At 38.3% G+C, this 20,111-nt stretch overlaps 1 protein-coding gene across 1 annotated transcript in view; it reads right to left on the bottom strand.

The window, feature by feature from the left end:
- LOC149259569 (2-oxoglutarate (2OG) and Fe(II)-dependent oxygenase superfamily protein) overlaps positions 1-20,111 on the bottom strand; it is a 538,837-nt gene that overhangs the window by 302,853 nt on the left and 215,873 nt on the right. The window contains exons 10-11 of the mRNA XM_089376311.1: positions 16,374-16,444; positions 9,475-9,575 (exon numbers count right to left, since the gene is read on the bottom strand). Coding sequence (XP_089232437.1) covers positions 9,475-9,575; positions 16,374-16,444 — 172 coding nt within the window. The remainder of the gene's footprint in view (positions 1-9,474; positions 9,576-16,373; positions 16,445-20,111) is intronic.

The raw sequence follows: 20,111 nt of genomic DNA, 5'->3' as shown, positions 1-20,111 counted from the left end.
AGTCCTAGGGGTGCCATGATGTAACACTAGTCTCCAAACATAGTGGACAAGGGGTTGACCCCTTGTTTTCCAAGAAAGAACCTGTGGTGCTCCCAAGTGGGTGTGGGGGCACAAGGACATCCTCATGGGTCTCCAAGTGGATCGAAAATGCCTATAGACCGTATGCAAGGGCTAGGATGATGACATAAGCCCTCCCTCTGCAGCGGGAGACATCCTTTGGACCTTGGAACGTATGCCAAGCATATGGTGCATGTGTGCAGCCAACTAGGCATGGTGAACCAAGTGCATCATCCTCATCGAAAAGGTGGAACACGATTAATCAACGAATGGTGTTGGGGAACCATGAAGTACTCTCTGCTATGGTGGAGGCCCATGGCTCTCAATGCTCACCCTATAAGTGCCAATGTGGCCCTCTGGAGGGATAGGATCCTGTATAGGGTGACCAAGCCCAATATGGAGACCCACCTACAATCTTGCATAAGATCTAATGCATCCCCTTCCCCTCCAATACAACAAATCATTAGAATAATCAAGTAAAAGAGGCTATAATTCATGGAATCAATGGGGCACTTCATGGTGGCATGCACTTCCATAATGGGCTTTGGCATGTACAGGTGTCTCCAAGCTCAATAAGGGGCTAATCAAGGACTCTATTAGGCAATTTCAACCTTTAAAGGGGGTGACATGTCCATGGTACATCCCTCAAGTGGTAGGTGGCAAATGATATAGTAATGGAACAAAGTGGGGATCAGGGGATTCATCCAGACAACATGTCATGGTACAAGGGTAGCTATAATAAAGGAAGCCCACACCTGGGTATGTGAGTGTAGGAGGGAGAAAATCGCGGTACATGAGTTACCCCGACCTTTGTTTTTCCACCCTTCTTCATATGCCTTTTACCTTTGATTGATTTTTCTTCATAACTGCTTGGGGCTCCAGGGGATGAGAGCATGATGTGTAGTATATGGCAGTGGATACCCCCTTAAGGTGGGGTGGTTCATTGCCCACCAGGGGTTGGGACAATCATGGGTTCCTTAATGATGGAGGGGACTCATTTAGGGCCCATAGGAACCAGGGTGATGGCCATGGATAAGGGGTAGAGCTCATATTTAGCTTTTGCCCACGAGAAAAATTTGTACGTCTCGGGCTTTTGCATTTTGTGGTACATTTGCTGTTGAGAGTGGCCAAATTATGCTTTTTCTTTTCTTTTTAGCTGCATCGACCTCTGGGCATTGTTCTAGGCCCGACCCAAGGCGTGGACAAGGGGAGGGGGAGGCTAACCCTATGTGAACCCAGTGGACACATGTGGACCGAAATGGGAAAAGAGATGAATAGGGATAAAATGAGTGGAAAGGGGTGATGTATGTGGTGTCGCAAAGCGAGACCACACAACCAAAGTCGGGATTTTCCAAGTAGTGCCAACCCTAAAGCTAAAGGAGATCCCATGGGATTAGGATACAAGGCTAACCACGGAATCGGGCAGTGGAGACAAGATTACATACCTAGCCCACTCTTTTTGTTAAATCCCCCCACCAATCCATGCCCAACAGTGCCCACAACAAGTAAGGAAAATTACTCAACTACACCAATGAAAAGTTGGCATACCTTCAAGGTTGGGAGACCCACCTTCAAACTTACAATCATAACAAGTGGCCGGGGGACCACATGGCTGGCTCAGGTGGCGGAGACAATGGCACATCGAGCTATCTGGTGGCTACAGGGGGCGGCTTGCTGCCGGTTGAGGACCATCTAGGAGAAAAAAATTCTCCTATATACACTACCCACGAGTGGTGGGTAACAATGCCATCATGTCATCATGTACTATCTTTGTATCTCATCTCAAATCTGCTGAAGATTGATATAGATAATAAGAAGAATCGATCAAGAGTGAGTCACAAAACCTTGCCACTCTCCACTGACAAAAATCAGTCTACATAACCAAAGGTAGAACCCCAATCTAACTTGATCCGAAGTGATCAAGTTGTTGAACATCATGCATCCTAGACATAGGGAGTACGCTAGTACACAATGCGTCCATATGTAGTGCTATGGTTTCTATCCTCTTTTCGCAACTCATTGGTCAAATGAGAGGTACTTCCCAAGAGTCCCAAACTGCAAGGGTAGGATGTATGCTGGGGCATCCATAAGAGAAGGTGAACCACTCATCCTATGCATATATCATCAGCCATAGGGGAAGGTCAACCATTCACCCTATGCTCATATATATCACCATGGGGTTTCACAGAGAAAGGTGAACCACTCACCTTGTACACAGTGTACCTATAGGGGAAGGTGAACCACTTATCATATGGTCACACATAACTCCAAGAAGTACCCCAAGCCCCTAGGAGCCCCCAGAACTCAATGTCCAACTCAAGCGGGACCCTCATGGGAGTGTCCTTCCACGACTCCAAGTCTCTCTCGAAAGGTTAAGAACTTGACCTTCCCCAAGGGCTTCATGAGGTTGTCTGCAACCTTTTCATCAGTCCTAATGTGTTAGATCCTTATTGCTCCTTGTTGTACCATATCTCGGCTAAAGTGGTACCTAATATCAATATGCTTGGAGCATTCGTTGAACACAGGGTTCTCTAAGAGGTGAATCCCACTCTTATTGTCGCAATAGATAATGGTGGTATCCAACACATGCTCAAATAGCTCACTAAAGAGCTTCCTCTACCAAACAACTTCACAACAGGCCATACTAGCTGCAATATATTCAGCCTTGGCGGTGCTTACAGCAATCAATTTATGCTTCCTGCTCATCCAAGAAATTGACGCAAATCCCAAAGAGAAGCAACATCCTGATGTACTCTTTCTATCCACCACACTGCCAATTTAATTAGCATCAAAATATCCATGTAGCCTCAAATTCCCGACAGTGTATCTCAGTCCATAGTTGATAGTGCCACAAAGATATCTTAAGAGATTATTTGTAGCAACCAAATGTACATGATGAGGCTCAACTATATATTGACCCAAAGTATTTACAGTGAAGCATATGTCCGATCGAAAGTTTAAAAAGAACATCAAGGCCCCCACAAGTTATCTATATTCCGAAGGATTTGGCATTTGGGCCCACCAACACTTTCACATAGCTTCTTGAAGTTCAGTTCCATCGGAGTAGTCAGAGACTTGCATTCCACCATCCCACATCTTTCTAATAGCTTCACAATGTATTTTCCTTAGCAAAGGAAAATTTCATCTGGCTTTTGCCAGACCTTCAGGCCTAGGAAATAATGCATCAGTGCTATGTCCTTCATCTCCAATTCGGAAGTCAACTCCCTCTTGCATTGATAAATGAGAGGGTATGCACTAGTTAGAAAGAGATCATCAACATAAAGGACCAAAATAAGAGGCATGTCCTTTTCAACCTTGAAGTATATGTTTGGATCTGCATAGCTTTCAGTAAATCCCAGCTTCATGAGATAATTGTCAATCCTTTCATACCAAGCCCTAGGGGTTTGCTTCAACCCATAGAGGGCTTTTTTCAACCGACAGACATGTGTCCTTCTATCTTGTACCTTAAACCCCTGAGGTTGTTCCAAGTAGACTTCCTAAGTGAGCCATGCAAGAAAGCAATCTTGACGTCCATTTGATGTAGGCTCCATCTTTGATTTGTAGCGAGAGCAATAACAGATCAGATAGTGGTATATCGAGCAACTGGTGCAAATATTTCACCATAGTCCACTCCTTCCCTTTGAGAGAAGCCACGAGCTACAAACCTGGCCTTATATTTTTCAGCACTTCCATTAGCTCCATGTTTAATTTTGTAAAGCCATTTTGAGGTGACCACGAACTTGTCCTTGGGTCTAGGCAACATGTCCCAGACATCATTCTTCATGATCGATTTGTATTCCTCTCTCATAGCATCTTTCCATACTTGGTGATTTACAGCTTCTTCGAACGTGCATGGTTAAGCTTGAACAATAGTCCTCATGGTAGCCAAGTACCCTTGATACCTATTAGGTTTCTCATTTATTCCTCTCTCATAGCATCTTTCCATACTTGGTGCTTTACAGCTTCTTCGAACGTGCATGGTTAAGCTTGAACAATAGTCCTCATGGTAGCCAAGTACCCTTGATACCTATTAGGTTTCTTACTTTAGCAAAATGTCCCTCTTGGAGCAATATGTCTTTCAGCATCTTCGAGAGTATCTTTGAGCCATAGTGGTATTTTCCTTGAGGTAGAGGGATCACTAGGAGGTGGATTAATAGGATCCATCGGGCCATCAACATCAAGCATAGGCTCATCCATCAGAGGATCATCTTGTGATTTGGTAGCAACATCATCGTCCTTCTTTGAAATGGGGAGATCTCTGGCTTTCTCAAGGGCAGTGTCTTCATCAAAGATAACATCTCGGCTTACTTCCACATCTCTTTGACCATGTACATAGATTCTATATGCCTTTGAATTTTCATTGTATCCAATGAATATACCTTTCTTCCCAGAAGCTTCCAGCTTGTTCATTTTCTCTTTAGGCACATGAAAATACATAGGACAACCAAAGATTCTAAAATGAGAAACATCTAGTTTCTTACAGAGAAAACTTCTTTGGGAGTCTTAAAATCCAAAGCTTGATGAGGACTTCTATTTTGAACATATACAACAGTGTTGGCAGCTTCTCCCCTAAAGAATTTTGGTAGAGCTTGATCATAGATCATGGCACGGGTGGCTTCCATAATTGTTCGATTCTTTCTTTCAGCAACACCATTCTGCTCTAGAGTGTATGGAGCAATTGTCTCCCTCTTAATGCCAGCCTCTCTGCAAAAGTCATTGAATTCATTAGATTCATATTCGATTCCATTGTCAGTCCTCAACATCTTGATCTTCTTCCCTGTTTGATTCTCCACCAATGCTTTGAAAGAATGGAACCACTTGAACACTTCATCCTTCCTCTTCAAGAAATAATTCCATGTTTTGCATGAGAAGTTATCCACAAAGATTGCTAATATGTGTATCCTCCTAATGAGGTTACGGGCAAGGCACCAGATAGGTCAAAATGGACCAATTGAAGAATATCAGTTGTTATACTTTCACCAAAAGGCAATGGTCCCTTTGTATGTTTCACAGCTGCACATCCTTGACAGACTCCTTCATGGTTCATATTAAATTTGGGCATTCCTGCAACCATTTTCCTTACCCCAAGTAAGGCTTTGTAATGTAAGTGGGCAAATCTTCGGTGCCATAGTTCACATTTAGAGAAGTATCACTTGCCAAAGCTCCCAAAAGGACATCTACCAACTTGATAGATACCATCAACCCTAAATCCAAGAGTAAATGCATTTTTAGGGTTTCTATGCCAAATACATACCTTTCCATCAATGAATTCTAGCTTAAAGCCTTTGTCTTCCATCGCAGAAATAGACCCCAGTTCTTCAAATCAGGCAGATACAATACTTCTTGTAGATGTATGGTTTGACCATGATACAAATGCAAAGTGACAGTTCCTATCCCTTTCACAGGGTAGGTGGCATTATCTCCAAGTATAATCTTTAGATTAGTTTTCTTCTCAACCAAATTTGAGTGGGCCCCCTTATATCCAGGGAAGTGTCTTGAGGGTCCACTATCAATCAACCAATGATCCAAAGTATCTGGAGGAGAGGCAGTAAAGAGTAGAAAATAGATAAAACTCATCTTGTTTTTCTACAACATTACTTTCATCATACTAGGCATTTCTTGTCCTTTTGGGAGGTTGACTATTTCCATCTCGAGCCGCTAGAGAATTTCTCTTTCCTCTGTTGTTATACCTGTTGTTCCTTTGATTTCCATTGCTTTTGAAATTGTTGTTGTTGTTATTATCATTCCTTGGAGAATTCCTTTTGTGATGACACACTCTAGCGTAGTGGCCAAACCTGTTGCAATTGTAGCATCTTCCTTTGCCTCTTCCTTTGAATCCCTCCTTCGATCCTTGACACTATCTCCTTGGACCAACATCGTTCTTCCTCTTTTCATGTGTAGAGAAACCAGTAGGTTCATTTCCATTGTTGGATTTATTTCTCTCCATCATTCTTGTCTCCTTTTGAGTGCATCTAGCCAATAACTCATCAAAACCAGGTATCCTGTCATTGTTGAGAATGGTGGTGGTAAATATATCCCATGGTCTTGAAAGACCTCCAAGAGCAATGAGAGTGAGCTCCCTGTCAGCAATAACTTCTCCAATAGATAACAAGTCATTCTTGATTTGAGTTATTCTCATGAAGTAGGATTGGATAGACTCCCCTTTATCCATCTTGATATCCTTCAACTTGTTCTTGAGAAAGAGAATTTGACTTGCATTGTTCACTTTGAACATCCCAACCAACTTATCATACATTTCCTTAGAAGTTCCCAAATCAGAAATATAGGCAACCAAATGCTTTTGAATGGAGTCAATTATAATTTTCTTAGCTTTGACCTCACCTTTTCTATACTCCATTCTCGTAGTAACAAGTGCATTTGGAGGCTTCACCATTTTTCCTTGCACATAGTCCAATACTTCATGCTCCTCCAAAGTCAAGTCCAAAGTCATCTTCCATGCATGATAGTCAAATTTGTCATTGAGCTTGTCCTCAGTCTTGAAGTAAGATGTAGAGGCCATGGAATATAGTCAACTATTTTTTGTCCAATAGATATCTTAGTGATTGTTTTTCTCTCTCTTGCTTGGGCTTGTCCTCACATGGGCTCTGATATCATGTTAATTTTAGATAACAATGCTATGTTCTATACTTGCAACAATTACTTCAATGTCCTTTTATTAGCCCAATGACAATTTCCAATATCAATCACATAAACCATTAATTTACATTGAAAGTAACTGTAGATAGAACATAAAGAATAAATGCAGAATACAAGCCAAGGCAAGAAAACACAAGAATTTGGCTCAAGACAGGGAAAAACCCCAAGATGAGGAAAACACTTGATCAATTCTTCTTATTACAAATATCAAATGTTCAGCAGAGAGAGAGAGAGTACAAAGTCAAAGTCAAAATTGACTTGCCAATTTGATGATCCAATACCACTGTCCAAAACAGCCCTATCAAATCTGCAATTTCTATTCCCAGACAACAACAATCAAATTATGCCCTAACCAGAAAGTCAACAGTAGTCAAAGTCTAGTCAAACTCTTCCAAAACAGCTCGGTCAAAGGAGGAACTCAGCCTCTCTTGTTGGTCAAAGTCAACCCAAAACAGTCAACAAATCAACAGTCAACCTGAAGTCAACTAGATGGTCAAACAGGTCTGCGGTCAACGTGAGTCAAACAACCCAGAATTCCTCGGTTCCTGTGCCAATCAATGCGGCCTGGTCAAACAGAGTCAAAGCATCCAAAATCGTAGTCAAATCTGGTCAAGATCACATTGGTCAACGCTGGTCAAACTTCCGCTGAAACATAATAGCCAACGGCAGTCAAAGGAGCCTTCTAAAATCCGCACGTGTGTGAGAAAGGCAACTGCCCAATGAGATGTGCAAACCAATCAGATGAGGAAAGAGAGAATTGTTCAGTTGAGATGGTGCCAAATGAGGTTTGAGGTCTCTCTTATTTATATGAATCCATGTGGGTCAAGACTCAAAAGACATGTCTCTTGGGCTTCATGAGCCTACATGATCGTGAGGTCGACTTTGACAAATTGCACATGTGTGGGCTTGACTTCAAAAACATATTTTTACTTGTCCAAATTTAGTGATCTTTAGGTCCTCTCAAAAAGAGGAATTCAATCCAATAATCATCTTCATCTAATGAGTTGCCTAAAGTGGAATTTGGCCCTAGTTGCACAATTTAACAGTTTCACATAATACCTTGACACCACTATGAAGCATTTCTTCTAGCAACTTTGTCGAACCTTCCTTCAAACTTTCCATGTCTCCTTTTAAACCATTCTTCAAACCTTCCATGTCCCCTTTCATTTCTACTTTCAAACCCATCCATTAAACCTTACATGTCTCTTTCTATCTTTTCTTCTATGCCATCCATCTTAGCTTCCAATTCATTTTGGTTGCTTTTTGTGATAGCGAAACTTGTTGCACTTGTTCCCTTAATTTTGATATATCATGTTGCATTTCTTCCTCTTCTTCCTGCGTCATAATAGTTCTTTTTGAGGGCTTACAATGAAACAAAGAGATATGTGTAAAAAACATTTGTATTATGCTTATTTTAATTAATTATATTGTGGTACAAGGGGAAAGACTAATGCCAAAAGTCCAAAAGGGCATAAGATGTCTAAATACCTGCAAATTGAGGGTGTATGCAAAAATATACTAAGAACCATATTAGTATAGGGAGAGAATTCATAGGGAAGTCCTTAAGTAGCTGAAGCAATAGAAAAGGAAAAAATATGATGATGAGAAGCAGTATGACAACACAAACAAAGAAGCAGTGACGTGCAAAGGAAGAGTGCTAGTTATGGAACAATGTCTTCCAAAAAAAATGAAAGGTAGGAGATATGTGTTGTAAACTGGTTATGATAGTGGTACCATAGGGTCATAGAGGTTTTTGATAAGTTAAACAGCTTAAGTAGGATTAACTCCACTTGATTAAACCTTGATAAAGTAAAAATAAGTGTAACTATGCTTTAAAAGTCCTTGAATAAGGAATAAAAAGACTTTAAATAGAGGGTGCCTCAATTATTTTGTTTTCATAAGGTTTAATTAATCCTTAAATGCTCTCTTATGGCCCTAACGAGATAACTAAGGCATTTTGGGGTGAAAAGTTCCTAATTTTCTGAAGGTTTCACTTCTTAAACTGGAACTGTGTTACTAGGAAATACGCATAGGCCTTAATTTACCCCTCCAAAGGTAGATTGCCATCGTATTTTATATCATTTTCGACATTTACAGGCATTTATTCCTAAAAAAATGTTGCCAAGGCACCTCCATAACCATTTTAATACATACCTGTTCCAATAACTAATCTACGTGTATGGTAAGTTCAATTAGAGACATTAAATTTAGTGGCATCAATTTTGAAGAATATAATTGTACCTTTCCACTAGTGTCACTTGTGTTTGTATATATTTATCTCCATAGATAAGATAAGAGAAGATAATTTTATTAATGTCCAGCAAGTGACCACAAACTAAAGAAATGAGTCCAAAAAGGAAATACCACACAAGGAATTCGGAAGAGAAGTAAAGATACTAATAACCATGATCTCAGCATTTACTCTCCATCTTTCAAACAATTATTCATTATGTTCTTGTCTGTGTCAAGTCTATGGGATTGGGAGGAATAGTGGAACGGAGATAGAGAGAGAATATTACAACCATATTTATCAACTTCCCATCGCTGAATCCTTATGTCAGGAAACCAATTATATCAATTGTCTTAAACTAACCTAATTAACTAATCAACCACAACCTTACAACTATTTCAGACCTACTGCATGCAATATCAGATATTATTTGTATGAAATGGAATAAAAATGGTTATAATTAACTGGAAGATATAGCTCCAATTTATGAAGGGATAGATGTAACATTCCAGAACAAAACAAATTCTTACTTTAACAACTGCACTTGAGCGTGTTCTGATATAAAGTCCGGCTGTATTATCAGGACAAGCTAGTGGTGAGCCATCCTTCATATACATTGCACAAGTAAGACCTAGAAATTACAAAGAAAAAAAAAAGAAATTAGTTAAACATTTATTAAATCCAATAAACAGATAAAATTTATGACATAAATGAAGGATATTGCAATGATAAAAGCTGAATTCAGTGGTACCCCTCACGTTGCATGAGGCTTTACCTTGTGATTTTCATCACAATGGATGTTGTTGGCAGCATGTTGCCTATGGAACTTTTGATGGATTGAGGGTACACATCTAAATGGAACTTCTTTATTTATACCCATATGCTTAGAGATGGTACTATCATCTGATTGGGCTGGTGTTTTGGTGCAGATTTATTTCTCATTGGTAGATGATCATGTTTGATCATTCTTCTAGCAGTAATCTTCATATTGCATGCCCCTGCTCGATGGATCACCTTCTTGGTATATGGTTCATAGTTGCCTACTACTCATATGATTTATCTTTGCATTATGTTGCGTTTAGAACATCCTAGTGATTAAGGATGATGGTGTTATATTGTTGGTTTGTCACTAAGAGAGGATGTTCAACATGTTCCCCTTTTCTCATGTTCACCAAATGACTAGGTTTGCATGCCTTGATGATAGTTAGACCTAGAAGGTGTGCACCCTGGCACTCTGGGGGTCTATTTCACATGTGTGTTATACCTTTGTGGGGTTGGCATCATCTTCTTGGAGAGTGCTTCTTATTCAGCTCCTCATGGTTTTAGCCTTCAAAATAACTTTATTGGCTTAATTTAGGGTGGTTTCAGCTCCATGGTGTCAACATCTCTGCTATATTTGATATATCTGGCACATAAACTACCTTACGATGATGTGAACATGGTTGGTGATGGAGTGTTCCCTGCATTGGCATACATGTTGAGGCATCCTCACATTTTTTACATTATTTTATTGCTGGAAATGGGTCCAACCTCTTCCTTGGAGTTTGATAGGAATCATGGTGTCTTGTCATATTATAATTTATCATATGATATTTTTACTTCTTTTTCCTTATATCTATGCACTTGAACAATATTTGAGAATCTATAACCAATTTGGAGCATATTTTATTATTATTCAGTGGCTTTTGTGTGCTCTAGCACCTTGAAGATGAATTGGTTACAAAATAGAGAGGGAATGCTTCTATTTTGAGAATATTTTAGGTATTCCAAGACAAATGACTAGTCAAGGGAGTGAAGTACTCAACCTATGAAGTCTCCTTTCCACATTTATAAATTTATTGATGGTGCATTCCACTAGTTGGCATCACGGAACTTTCATTCATGTAACGACCATGCAACACTTATCAAGTGTACACCTCACCAATGATTATCTTATCATATATAGCAAGGTCAATGAGGTCCCATAGCCTCCATAGTCACAAGGATCAACGGAACTCCTCTTATCAATATTATATCACTATATTTCTTGGATAAGAAGCCTCTTGGAAAGCACCACCCTATCATTATGACTTGGTAAATATTATTTTTAATGGAGAAGATCTAGGATGCCACTTGCTTTTTTGAGGAAATATCACTTGGTCCACCTCATTGAAGGCCCACACATGTTATTTTCACACGGTTGTTGCACATCCATTGAAGATTACTGGTAGAGCAACCTCTCTTGGAGAGGATTGATGATGCAATGGAGCTTGTTGACATGGTCAACCGAATTGGAGAAGACATATGGCATAACCACTTCAATTATTTTATCATTTGTTTGACTTGTCTATTCTTCTTGAGGACTTTCACAATGAGCCCACCTTTCAGTCTCCTCTCTCTCCCCCTTGGACACCATCTCCAATTGCCCTTGAAATCTTTGTCAAGCATTTAATTTTTTATCACTTATAGTTATATTATAGCACCACCTATTCCATGCTCTCTCTTTTAGCTTTATAGCTTTCTTTAGCTATAGATGATGAGGTTAGTCTCTAAATAGCTCTTAGACCTTAGAAATTGTTATATTTCTACTATTATCATTGTTTTAGGAGACACATTGACACACCCACATTGTATTGACACTAGATGTACTTTTCTAGTCCATTTGACCTACTCTTATGCTTTTTTGTTGGACATTAATAAAAGTATCTTATCTTATCTAATGATTTTTTGAATTTCTATTCTTAATTATGATTATCAAACAATGGTTACAGAACATCACCACTAGAAAAATACTTTTTCATCCTTATGAGTCTGTTGGACATAATCCTTTCGGATTTTTGTCCTTCTAAATAAAATTGTAAATAAGTAGAAGAATTTGAAGATGAACGGACTTTGGATAATGAGACAAAGAGTCACTTAGTTGTACAAATTCGATTGCACATTTATAGATATTATCTAGTGGAGTTACACATCCTGGTCTGACATGGTATCAAAGCTATCCTAGCTCCTGGCCTCTCTTCCCATCAGAAATATCCCCTAGCCCCTTTGGACACCAAATTTGTCATTTTGATTTGTCAACAAGCACACCTACGCTCTGCCACCTTTTTGGTAGTAACACCAGACTAATTTTCTCACACCCATTTTATCTAATCAATGCTCATTCCCTCTATGTCTTTCCTCGTCCAACCTTGTTCAAGTCTTGTCTACTCGAATCTCTTTTGCAGCTCCATGTTTTGAGTTTTTTGTTTATGAAGGAAATGTTCTCCTGAGTGCAAGAAAAATCTCACAAAGGTGACAAAGAGATCTCAAAATCATTTCTTTCCAAAGAACAAACCAGTGTTTCCTTTATATCATTCAAACCTGCGTCAACATCAGTGCATCATTTTGTATTAGCAATCCATAGCACGACTTCGACTGTTCACATTTGTTTTTTATTTGAAATATCTGATATCTTGGATACACTTTTTGCACTTGCCCCTTCTTGGAGCCCTTGACAACACTGTTTTCTTGCATAAAGGAACTAAAGTAATTTTCTTGTTGTACCCTTTTCTTTGTCACCAATGAGATTCATTCTTTGTTTGCAATCACACCAGCCATGTGTTGAAAATTGGTAGCTATGGTCAGTATTTTCATTGGCAAAGCGAAGGAGAAATTATGATTTTCTATGTTGACTAGATCGGCCTCAAGTGCCTAACTTGGCCCCACTCTTTGAATGGGTTTGACCCCAAGGTCAAAACCCTCGTCCTAACTCATATATAAATAGAAGTTCATTGGACCTCATTTGACATCGCATCCATCACATCATTTGATCTAAAACAAGGACATTCATCCACATGTGCGAAGGAGAAATGAAGAAGATATGATTTGCATTGACCAGCTATTTGACTTTTGTTTGACCACAGTTGACTTGGCATTGATTGCTTTTTTTTGACCGAAATTTTGACTAATTTTGGAGGCCAAGGTTTTTTGTGATTCGTTGACTGGTTTGACCAAAGTTTAACTATGTTTATGGGTTGTTGACCGCAGGTCAAACGTTGAACTTTGATCAAACCTCTGAGGTGATTTCAAGATTGAACTTGGTCCCTTCTGAATACAATCTTTGGATACCTTGTTGGCCATCCAACACAGAGAATATCACTGACAGAGAGATAAGTGAGATTACCTCACACTATCACAGGAAATCCTGGCTAATCCACCCACTAAATGGACTGCCCATGGCTACCTCTGCGGTGCCTCTGCACAATCACCGCGTCATCCCAGTGTCACAGCCTCTAGGGACAGCATCACCCCTTCTGCTAATCGATTTTCTACCCATGAACTTCAATCTTCACCTCTCGGTCTCACACCCCGAATTCCAGGTTCTGATATCGATTCCCCCAACAAATTTTTGGGCTTCCTCAAGGCTCTGCATCAGCCTACGCTGCCTCTGCGTGGCCCTGCGTCAGCCTATTTGGGCTTTGCACTACATCTCCCAAATCTCTCTCTGCCTCCTCTACTGAGTATTCCCGGATCAGGAGAAATCTCCAACCGAAACTATCCATGCCCCTCACTGCAAAAGATCACTTCGAAATTCTTCCCGACAGCTGCTCTGCTTTAGAAAATCGATCTTATGATCTTCACTCGATGTGTTCTCCAAGTGCCCTTCAAGCCTCTTCTTATATCTCTCTGTTGGACAACAAACGGCCCAGATTAACTTCTAATCAATGGCTTCGATCATTTTGGCTTGATCCTCGTCTTCTTCTAGAAGTTACACCCATAGTTTAGATTAATACCCATTAATTATTTTAATTTCCTAAGTTTAGACTTAGGGTCCCATTAAAAATAATTAATAATTTTAATAAAACTATGTTGCACGAAACTTCAAAGAACCCGGCGTTTCGGGTCGTACCCGTACCTGAAACTCCAAAACTTGGCGGAAACTCAGCGGAAACTCGACCATCATGTAATCATATATTAGAGTTAATATAGACTTCTTTTTCCTTTTAAATTGTCATATATGGGTCTTATTCCCTTTTTTCTGGCAAGATAATGTGTTATTCACTTATTTCTTTATATATATATTTTTAGATATACATATATGACGTTTCCGCTGACGTTTCGGCCCACGTTTCCATTTTTGGGAGGTGAAGTTTCTAAACGTACCCGTTTCGGAAACTTCGAAACGTTTCGGCGTTTTGTGCAACTTAGTAATAAATTGTCTCTGGGTGGAATTTCCCAAAACGATTTATGCGTATTGGAGAATGCATGTGTCTAAGCCTCTCTGCAAATTTTGAGAATTAGGGCACATCCAATGCTACCAAAAATCAACACTCCCTCTTAGCGAGGAATGTGCTCTAGCAATGCACCCTGTTGAAGCATCACTATGTTCTGTAACATCTCCTTCTGCGTTGCTGATGTCTAACATCCTGTCCACCAGTTACTGCGCAAATATTGCATTTGTACTACTGCTGACCCTGCCACTATCAACACTACATCCGTACTGCAACTCCCTCTCAAATTTTGCAACTGTGCTGCTGCTAGCACTGCCACTACCAACACTGCATCTGCACTGCAACCTTCTCCAACTGCTACTGTTACTACATTAATATGTTTATTCATATTCTTTATTAATATGTTTATTCATTTATTTACATTATTAATTAATGAATTAATTAATCAAATTAATAAATTAATAATGTAAATAAATGAATAAACATATTAATAAAGAATACATAATTAAATTAATTAATTTGATTAATCAAACAAATTAATTTATTATTTAAACAAATTAATGAATCAATTGAACCAATTATTTAAAATAGAATTAATAAACATAATAATTAAGTCTATAAATAATAAAATTATTCGATTAAGTTATCCCCTTGAATAAATCAATTAATTAATTAAAAATAATAATAATAATAAATAATTTAATTAATTAATTAAATAAAAAGATAAGAGTCCGACCTATTTTCTTATTTCCTTTGTTTAATAACTTATATATATACCCTAATTATAGCTCTTGGATACATCATTAAGATCTTAAGAATATCTATTGATGCATCCTCCCCTGATGATGGACTCACTTGGTAGTATGAAACGTTGGGTTCATAAAACTCTACAACAGGTCATTCCTCCTCTACCTAAAAGGGTTTCTTGATCGATTAATGATCTAGATCTAAATGACTGTCCAGTTTCTCAAAATGATTTAGGTTTGCAAAACCCCTAATAAGGGTTTGAACAAGAAAGCCCTAGGGTTTGTGAAACTATCTCATGAATCTTGGAACAGCAGCTAGCTCTTGGAGGTCACACAAATAGTTAGTTCAACAAATTCCATAACTGAAGCAGAATATGTAGCAGCTGCAAAAGCAATGAAGAAGATTTGCGGCTCAAGAAAATACTTGAAGATTTGCAAGAGAAACAAATGAATTCTACTCTTTTGGTTGATATTACTTCCGCAATCAAGTCGGTGAAGAATCCCAAATTTCATCATCAACCCAAACACATCAACACAAAGTATCATTTGATTAATACTATGAAGAGACCAAGAACCTAAAATTCCATAATTGAACCAACCACATCAACACGAAGTATCATTTGATTCAATACCATGAAGAGGCCAAGACTATTCATCTAAGCATTGTTCCTAAAATGAACAAATTATGGACATCTTCACTAAAGCGCTTGGAAGAGAAAAGTTCGAAAATTTTAGAATGATGCCTGGACTGATGAATACCCCTTTGGCTTAAGAGGGGGAATATTAGATATAATCCTTCAGAATTTTTTCCTTGTAAACAAAATTGTAAATAACTAGGAGAATTTGAAAATGAATGGACTCATGTAGAATGAAACAAAGAGTCAGTTGTATAAATTTGATTGCACATTAAAAGAAACTATCAAGTGGAGTTACACATCCTAGTTTCACATAGTCAATAGTTACTTGTGGGTGAATGCACTTATGATAAGCAACTACCTTCAAATGTGACTATAAACTTCTATATATAACATCCAATGCAATTTTTTGACTTGTAACATCCACCCTGTATTTTAGCTTTAGTAGGAAGGAATGTAAAATCTTTGACACAAAATTTCTCCTTATTATTATGTGTGTTTGTCATTTATAAATAAATGAAATTTCTACGTAAAGTAGACAGAGCCTTAAATACATGATGTACTAGATCAATGCCACAATCCTTAATATCCATCAGATATAAATTAATTTAATTATATTAGTAGTCACTAATTTGCATAATGTAATGAAAATATTCAAGTAGTTTGGTTGGTCCATATACTACAATAATTATGTTTTGGCAACATAGGCCCCTCAATTGGTGGTACTAAAGTGGTCTAAGCAATGCATATGGCAATGTGGTTTCCGGTGAAGAGAATCTCTCTCATGATTGTTTTGTTATTTTTAAATTGTAGCTACTTTATCCAATTCTAACATGAATATGACAATAATGAAATTTACCAGTCAAAGAACCATGATCAGTGTGCCATCCACACCAAGAGGAAATCCCATCAATGTTTTGATCCTGGTCACTGCAAAATACTATTTCTCAGTAAATCTATTTATATTTAGCAAGAAATGTCACTCTATCTCAAATTGAACATATATCTAAATCACTGAAATTTTCAATGGGCATTAAATCCAGAACAGGAAAATGCAATCTTCATGTGATTAGAAGTACAACATGTTGAAAAATAATGTGTATTTAATGAAGGTCTCCAGAAGCATTCCATTATAAGACTTTTGGAACCAATGCACTTCGTGAATTAAGAGAATGATTTTAAAAGTCCCATAGTTTAGGATGATTGATAAAATTTCTAAATGAAAAATTGAATGAAAACAACGTATTTTTCTAACGTATCATAACAATAAAGTTTGTTCATTACTACAATTTGCTTCATGCAATGTAGAATGGGTATTTTGTAAAAGGTTCCACTATATCATGTGGGGACAATAAAAATAAATCACCAATAAGATGTTCTCAGGATTTTAATTTTTATTTCTATGTAGGTTAATCATGTGGCAAATGTCTAAAAGGATTTCGCTATTCATAGTAGTGATAATTAGTGAAAAAAACAACTATGGCTGTTCATCCAACTTCAAGAGGAAACATAAGATTAGTTAGAAATCAATATAGCTACATCTCATTGTTAGCTTTCAAAGTTACTCCAAAAGTGTTAACACATGCTTAGAGGATGTTGCATGTGATGTGAGTGCATGGTGTATGGACGGCCCTTCATTGTTCCATGATGGACTTACACACTGGAGGTGGATTTCTCTTTGATTGCTACACCTTATCTCAATACATGTGTGGCATTCTTCCCTGAAGCAATGGAGACTAATGGAACTTCAGTGAATTCTTCATGATGGCCACACGGAGCTTGTTTGCTTGAGAAGACAACTTGCTTCATAGGAATGTTGGGCATTTGTGAGTAGGTCATTGAACCTTAGATGTCATGGGCACACTTAGTTTCTTGCATAGAGGTGTGTACTTGAATTGAGAAAAATTGGGTTGAGAAAGCGATCATGTAGGTGGGGTGAACCTAGTGGAGCACATGGCATAGGAGGAGCATTAGACCCTTGTAGACTTGAGGAGGTAGAATGTTGGACACATCTCACGAAGAACCTATGGAGCCTTGCTCATTGGAGGTATTCACCATAGACATTGGCATGTGCCAGTTCGAGTTGGAGCACTCCACATGTGAGTGAGCTTGTGTAGAGTTAGGTTGCTTGTAGTGGACCAGATCCACTTTATATTGTTGGCCTCCCTTACCTCTCATATAAATAGAAGATGGAGAGTCCTTCCATACATTCAATAATCACACACGTGTATAAGATATGTGAGCAATGGAGTGCACCACTCTCTCTCTCTCTCTCTCTCTCTCTCTCTCTCTCTCCTCTTTATTTTACTCTCTCTCTCTTTGTCTTGGAGCACTAGGTTCTTGAAGGAAGATCAAGGGAAATGTAAGGATAGGTTTTTTTTCTAGAAACAAGGAAGCTAGGGTTTGTAATAAGTGCTAGAAAGATAAAAGAAGCATTGTATCATATAGCTCTTGTTAGAGAAGAAGACTAGGGTTCTCCCGCATTTGAAAACCATCGTGCATTTTGAAACCATGGTGCTACTTGTAATGTTTGTTCCAAAAGAGAAGATGAGACATTTTTATGTGCCAAGGAGGACTTGCTAATGATGACGCTAGATTGGGAGTGACCAGCTTTCATTACATATTAGTGGCTAGCATGACTCCTAGCTAGGAGAAGCTGGTAGCTACGACTTTCATGGTTTCCTTGCTAGGGTTTGGAGAGCTTGACTTGTACCAACTTTTTGATAAATCTGTTGTATGCACTTGTACTTCATTTATTATATGTGTGGCTATGTGTATGTATTAAGTTTCCAATTGTACAAATATTGTGTACTCACAAAATTGATCTTCAGTTTGTGTTATCTTCTTGTTTGCGTGTATTCCAACTCTTATTGTTCATGCTGATTTGACATATTATATACTTGAAATTGTTCAAGTAATTTAACATGCACCATGAAGATAAAGAACAGATTTTCTGTTGTAAAATTCCACTTTAATAAGGTTATTCCAAATCTGTTAAATGTTTGGAAAAGTGTTCCCTAAGGGATGAAAAATTGTTGGCATTGAAGTACAGTTGTGTGGTATTTATTCTCTTGGGCTGCTGGGTGACTTGGGTTGAAATAAAGTGAAGTATTAGCTGTTGCAATTGAAAACATTAGATCAGCCCTTAGGCTGAAAACTCACATGGATTAGATCTGGGAAACCTCAAGTAAATGAGGTGAAATTTCAGATTTGCATCAATTGCTCTGAAATCCAAAACTTCTATACTAATCAACTGATTTATTTCAACACAAATGGAATTTATGTGTATCCTTTGTATGGTTCACCCTACCTTAAAAAATTATTTATGTATCATGGTTTATTTTATCTAGGAAGGCTCATCGAGCTTCTAGGGGAACCTTATGAAAGGTTGAAAATCCTTATGCATACATCCGATCACAGTATTGATTCAACCAAGGTAGCTATGATGTTTCCATGCGGATCACTTGAGTCTTTCACCAATGCTGTTCACATTGCCAGTTCCAATTTTGTGCAGACATTTTATTCTCTATGTTTGTCATCAATTCCACCATCCTAATGAATAAGAAAACTATCATTTTTAATATTTGTCTATCTTTGATTCTATTCATGCCTATCATCAATTTTATTTCTCCCTATCATCGATGCAACTTGCTGGACAAATCAGCAATATGTTATCCATCCATATACATCGGTAACCCTACAAGAAAATTTTTCCCCCAGGATGCAGATTTTCAGTCAACAACCTCACATGATCATCATATAGTAGCTTCACAAATGCTTCTAACCCACTCATTGGTCAAATCAACCACTTGATCAGCATGCTGTTTCAATGTAGGTACATCAGCAACCATGAGGTACATTAGCCATTGCTTCACACAAATACTTATAATTAATGTTTTAGGTATCTAAGTAAGGATCATGGGTTGAAATTTGATTATCTATCAAGATGTTTGCAAGTTGTACTCGTCGCCTCATTTCACCTTGGCAGTCATCCTTTCCTCCTAGTCCAATGTAACCACCTTGGGGTCTTTCATTCACTTCTAGGAGGGGCACAAATAGGAGGCCTTGATAGAGGTAGCATGTCCATATCCTTCCATAACACTTCCCATCTATTCCTGATCCAGTGTCCTTCCTTTCGTTTGGTTGTTGTCAATCGCTCATATTCATTCCCCATTTGCCTCATCCTATGAGAAGAGGGAGATCATAAAAAGACTAGAGGTTGAAACTTGATGCAACTGTAAAAAGAAAGAATGTTAAAAGCATGTGCCAATTGTTAAAATGCAAAAGAAAGTGGCAAGGGATGAATGATCATTAAAATCAAAGTAACTTGAGCTCTACCACCCCCTCATGATTCCATCACCCTATTCCCATGCATATCATTCCTATCAAAGTAAAAGGGACTTGAAGAAGCATCCCAACCCCTATGAGAGATAAATTTCCCATACTAAAAGGGGATTGATATAAAATGAAAGCTTGCAAAACAAGCCAAATCAAAGTAAAGAAAAACGCTAAGTAAATGGTGGAAAAAGTAGTGTTCAGGAAAGTGTGACTCAAGTAATGCAAGTGCTCATGGATGATGGTCTTGCATAAACCATGG

Source organism: Pinus tabuliformis, chromosome 6, assembly GCF_031772625.1.
Source record: "Pinus tabuliformis cultivar Carrire ecotype Pingquan chromosome 6, CPIR1, whole genome shotgun sequence".
NCBI classification, from domain to species: domain Eukaryota; kingdom Viridiplantae; phylum Streptophyta; class Pinopsida; order Pinales; family Pinaceae; genus Pinus; species Pinus tabuliformis.
The sequence above is the reverse complement of the archived record's forward strand: the minus strand, read 5'-3'. Positions and strand labels throughout refer to the sequence as shown.